The 3,221-nt window shown below is 33.4% G+C and overlaps 1 protein-coding gene across 1 annotated transcript; it reads left to right on the top strand.

Annotated features, from left to right (window-relative positions):
• On the top strand, positions 1-1,874 carry LOC139890325 (uncharacterized). The gene is made up of 3 exons (XM_071873214.1): positions 1-72; positions 1,013-1,190; positions 1,417-1,874. Exons 1-3 carry the CDS (start codon positions 1-3, stop codon positions 1,872-1,874), a joined length of 708 nt encoding a protein of 235 aa, XP_071729315.1.
• Positions 1,875-3,221: the final 1,347 nt, after the last annotated feature.

Below are 3,221 nucleotides of genomic sequence, written 5' to 3'. Positions count from 1 at the left end.
ATGATGATGGCCTTTATTGTTATTGTTATTGTAACTGTTATTGTTATTGCTGGTGGATCTTTTCTTGATCTGGCCAGTGCAAGTGAGTTTTGGTGACGATATATGGATCGAGAGACAAGGAGTTATGTAACTTGGTAGGTTTAACGGTGTCACTTATCGAAAATCGACATAGCAATGGCATGAATAAGCTTTTGTTGTGTGATCTACTTGACATTGGGTGTTGGCTTGTGTTAGAGTGATAGAAAAGGTAACAAGAAGTGTGGTTTGATAATGAGGCTATGAAGGAGATTAAAGTTGGTTTGTGTTGGTCTATTGGTTTTTTGGGCCCACAATACATAAAATGGTTATAAAGGCTATCAGTCAAAGTATTAAAAAAGTAGGGGAATATAAGTAATGAAATGGATGGCTGGTATTTGGGTCCATAGGAGTATATGGTAATTATTTTAGTTAATGCCAATCGGTTAGTCACTAAAGTGGTGGTGGTGGTGGTGGGTTTTTAATTTGTTTTTTCATTTGTGGTCTAAAGTCTAAAATCTATAAACTTTAAGTGACACCGTTAAGCGGCCATGTTTTTAAAAGGATTATTATAACCATCCTGAATTAAAATACAATAATTATAATTATTTAATGAGTTTATTAATATTACAACAAATGCAGTGGTATAATTATAGGAAATGGGAGTTTGGGACATGGGAGTTTGTTAATAAAGTTTCTTGATTAAGAAAAGCATCAACTTCAACTTGAAAAGCACTCAAAAAAACATAATTTTGAAACCTTGATGAAGACTAACACCCCAAGCTAACTAATTTTTTTCCTTAGCCAAACACGCACCCATATCCATCAAGCTAACTAATTGGAATTTATCCACTTGCAAGCAACGGTAACCTCATTTTCAGTTAATCCTCCATCAAATGAATACATGATATCATATAAACAGAAATTTAATTAGTGCTAAGCATTTAAATACAAAGATCTGATCACTATTTGAAATGAAAATGTATAATTTCAATAGGTGAAGGAGGGTCAATCTATTACCGGGAAAAAAGACTTTAAAATGAAACCAACGTGTAACGCGCCCAATACCAATCAGCCACGACGAACCATCATTGGCCGTGTTTATGAGAAGTTCAAGCCTATTCATGAATGGATACGAGATGATGATCATCACATTCTTCTTGTTTATCTACCTGGTAACAATTTCAAGTTCCATGATTAAGTGAACTGATTTTGCTTAAGTTTGTAAGGAGTAATTATAGGATACTTATTAGGCCCATTTTTAATTGTTCATTTTACTATATTTCAATCAAACAATTTGTCTAAGACAATACGGGACTGAGGTTATAACAAATATGACCTTTTCATTTAGAGTTGAACTTTAACATAATAATTTATTTAACTTTCTTCATTTGCTCATAGGATTTCGTAAGAAGTTCCTTAAGGTTACAACAGAAGATCCAAACATCCTTAGAGTTCGTGGAGAGCGTCTTGCTGTAGGAAACAAATGGAATCGGTTTCAAGAAGATTTTAAAATTGATGAAACATGCAAAATGAACGAAATTCGTGCCAAATTTGATGGTGGAATCCTCACCATTTCCATGCCTAAGAAGATGATCAATCCATCGATTACCACCACACCTAAACCTCATGAACCCATGAAAACATCAACGGAAAATGTGGTTTCACCAAATCATAACGATCTTCAACCACCAATGTTAGTAAGTGTTACAAAATCGACCGATGAAAGAAATACTAATGAGGAGCCCTTAGTTCGAGCTGATGAACAAGTGGCAATGAACGTAAAAGTGAAGATGGTCGCCATTGCGCTGGTGGTGGTTGTGGCTATTGGATTTATGTTTGCCAAGTTGGAAGTTTAAAGTTCAAACATATGACTAATTATGTAACATAGTAACATCTATGGTTAATCTCTTATATAAGTATATTAAGTATTAAGTTAAGTATTAATTAAGTATTAAGTATATTAAGTATATACATTATAATAAAATATCTTATATTTGCTTTTAAGATAACTTCTTCTGAGAGATCAACCAAAACTTGATTTGTTTCTAAATCTACTAATAGTATGGGTGTTAATGAGTTGAGCACTTAACGAGTTATTCGAATTCGAGCTCGTTCTCGAATTCCAACATCATAATATTCGACTTCTGGTTGAACTCGAACAAAAATAATATTCGATTAGCCTCAGAGTCAAGCTTATAAATGTTAATATTCACTCGTCTGGATCGAATATGAGGAAATAAGGGTTCAAGTCGTTTAGTAATAATGTGGTCAAGTTCGATTAAATTTTAAAATTATATGTATATACAATAAATATATATACAGAGAACTCCACAAAATGAATGCACTGCACCTAGGATATGCACATATTCTTGAGTCTACTCAGAGACTAAACTTCAATCTATCCACATACTCAACTTTAGTCTGTGGACAAATTGAAATTTTTTTTCTTTTTTTTTCTCGAGGCACAGACTGAACTCAATTTGTCCACAGACTGAACTCAATCTATGGGCCGATCGAGTTCAATATGTGGCAGATTGAACTCAATTTGTCTATAGATTGAGTTCATTATGTATCGCGATCAAGTCTATCTGCAAGATGTAATTTCATCTTCTATGGGAAAAAGCAATTATACTATATATTAAGTTAAATGTACAACAACAATTCAATATATACAACATGATTCAACATTCTATTAAAAGATAACTTATTAACAGTTTATTATATTTCTCTCAAAAATTAGGTGCATATAGTAGATGCATATCTCAAATTCAAGCTAATGGAGAAAATTAAGAACTTAGATATGTTAGAATTCATCTCATGAATCTATATGCAAAGTTTAGATTCTAATTATTAGCTTTGAGCTCGAATTTGTGAGTCAATGATTTGCGAAAAAATCAACAATTTCTTCATAACTTTTTAATCTGGAATTCATTCTCGAACCTCTTGTAGATGAAGATTCTGAACCCATATATGATACGGATGTTGAAGATGCACAAGAGGACGGAGTGAATCTCACCTGGTCGCCTTCGGGATCACCAATTATCGGTGAGAAAGACTAGAGAATGAGTATTTTTGAGGAAGAAGTGGGTGTTGTTGAAGAAAAGGAGGAGGACAACACGCAAAATGGGTTTTGTTGTGGCTTTGTTGAATTTGAGGTTCTCGATGTTATCAAAAAACTAATTTGTGGTGGGTGTAACGTCGTC

Source organism: Rutidosis leptorrhynchoides, chromosome 2 (genome assembly GCF_046630445.1).
Source record: "Rutidosis leptorrhynchoides isolate AG116_Rl617_1_P2 chromosome 2, CSIRO_AGI_Rlap_v1, whole genome shotgun sequence".
In the NCBI taxonomy this organism is placed as follows: Eukaryota; Viridiplantae; Streptophyta; class Magnoliopsida; order Asterales; family Asteraceae; genus Rutidosis; species Rutidosis leptorrhynchoides.
The sequence above is the reverse complement of the archived record's forward strand: the minus strand, read 5'-3'. Positions and strand labels throughout refer to the sequence as shown.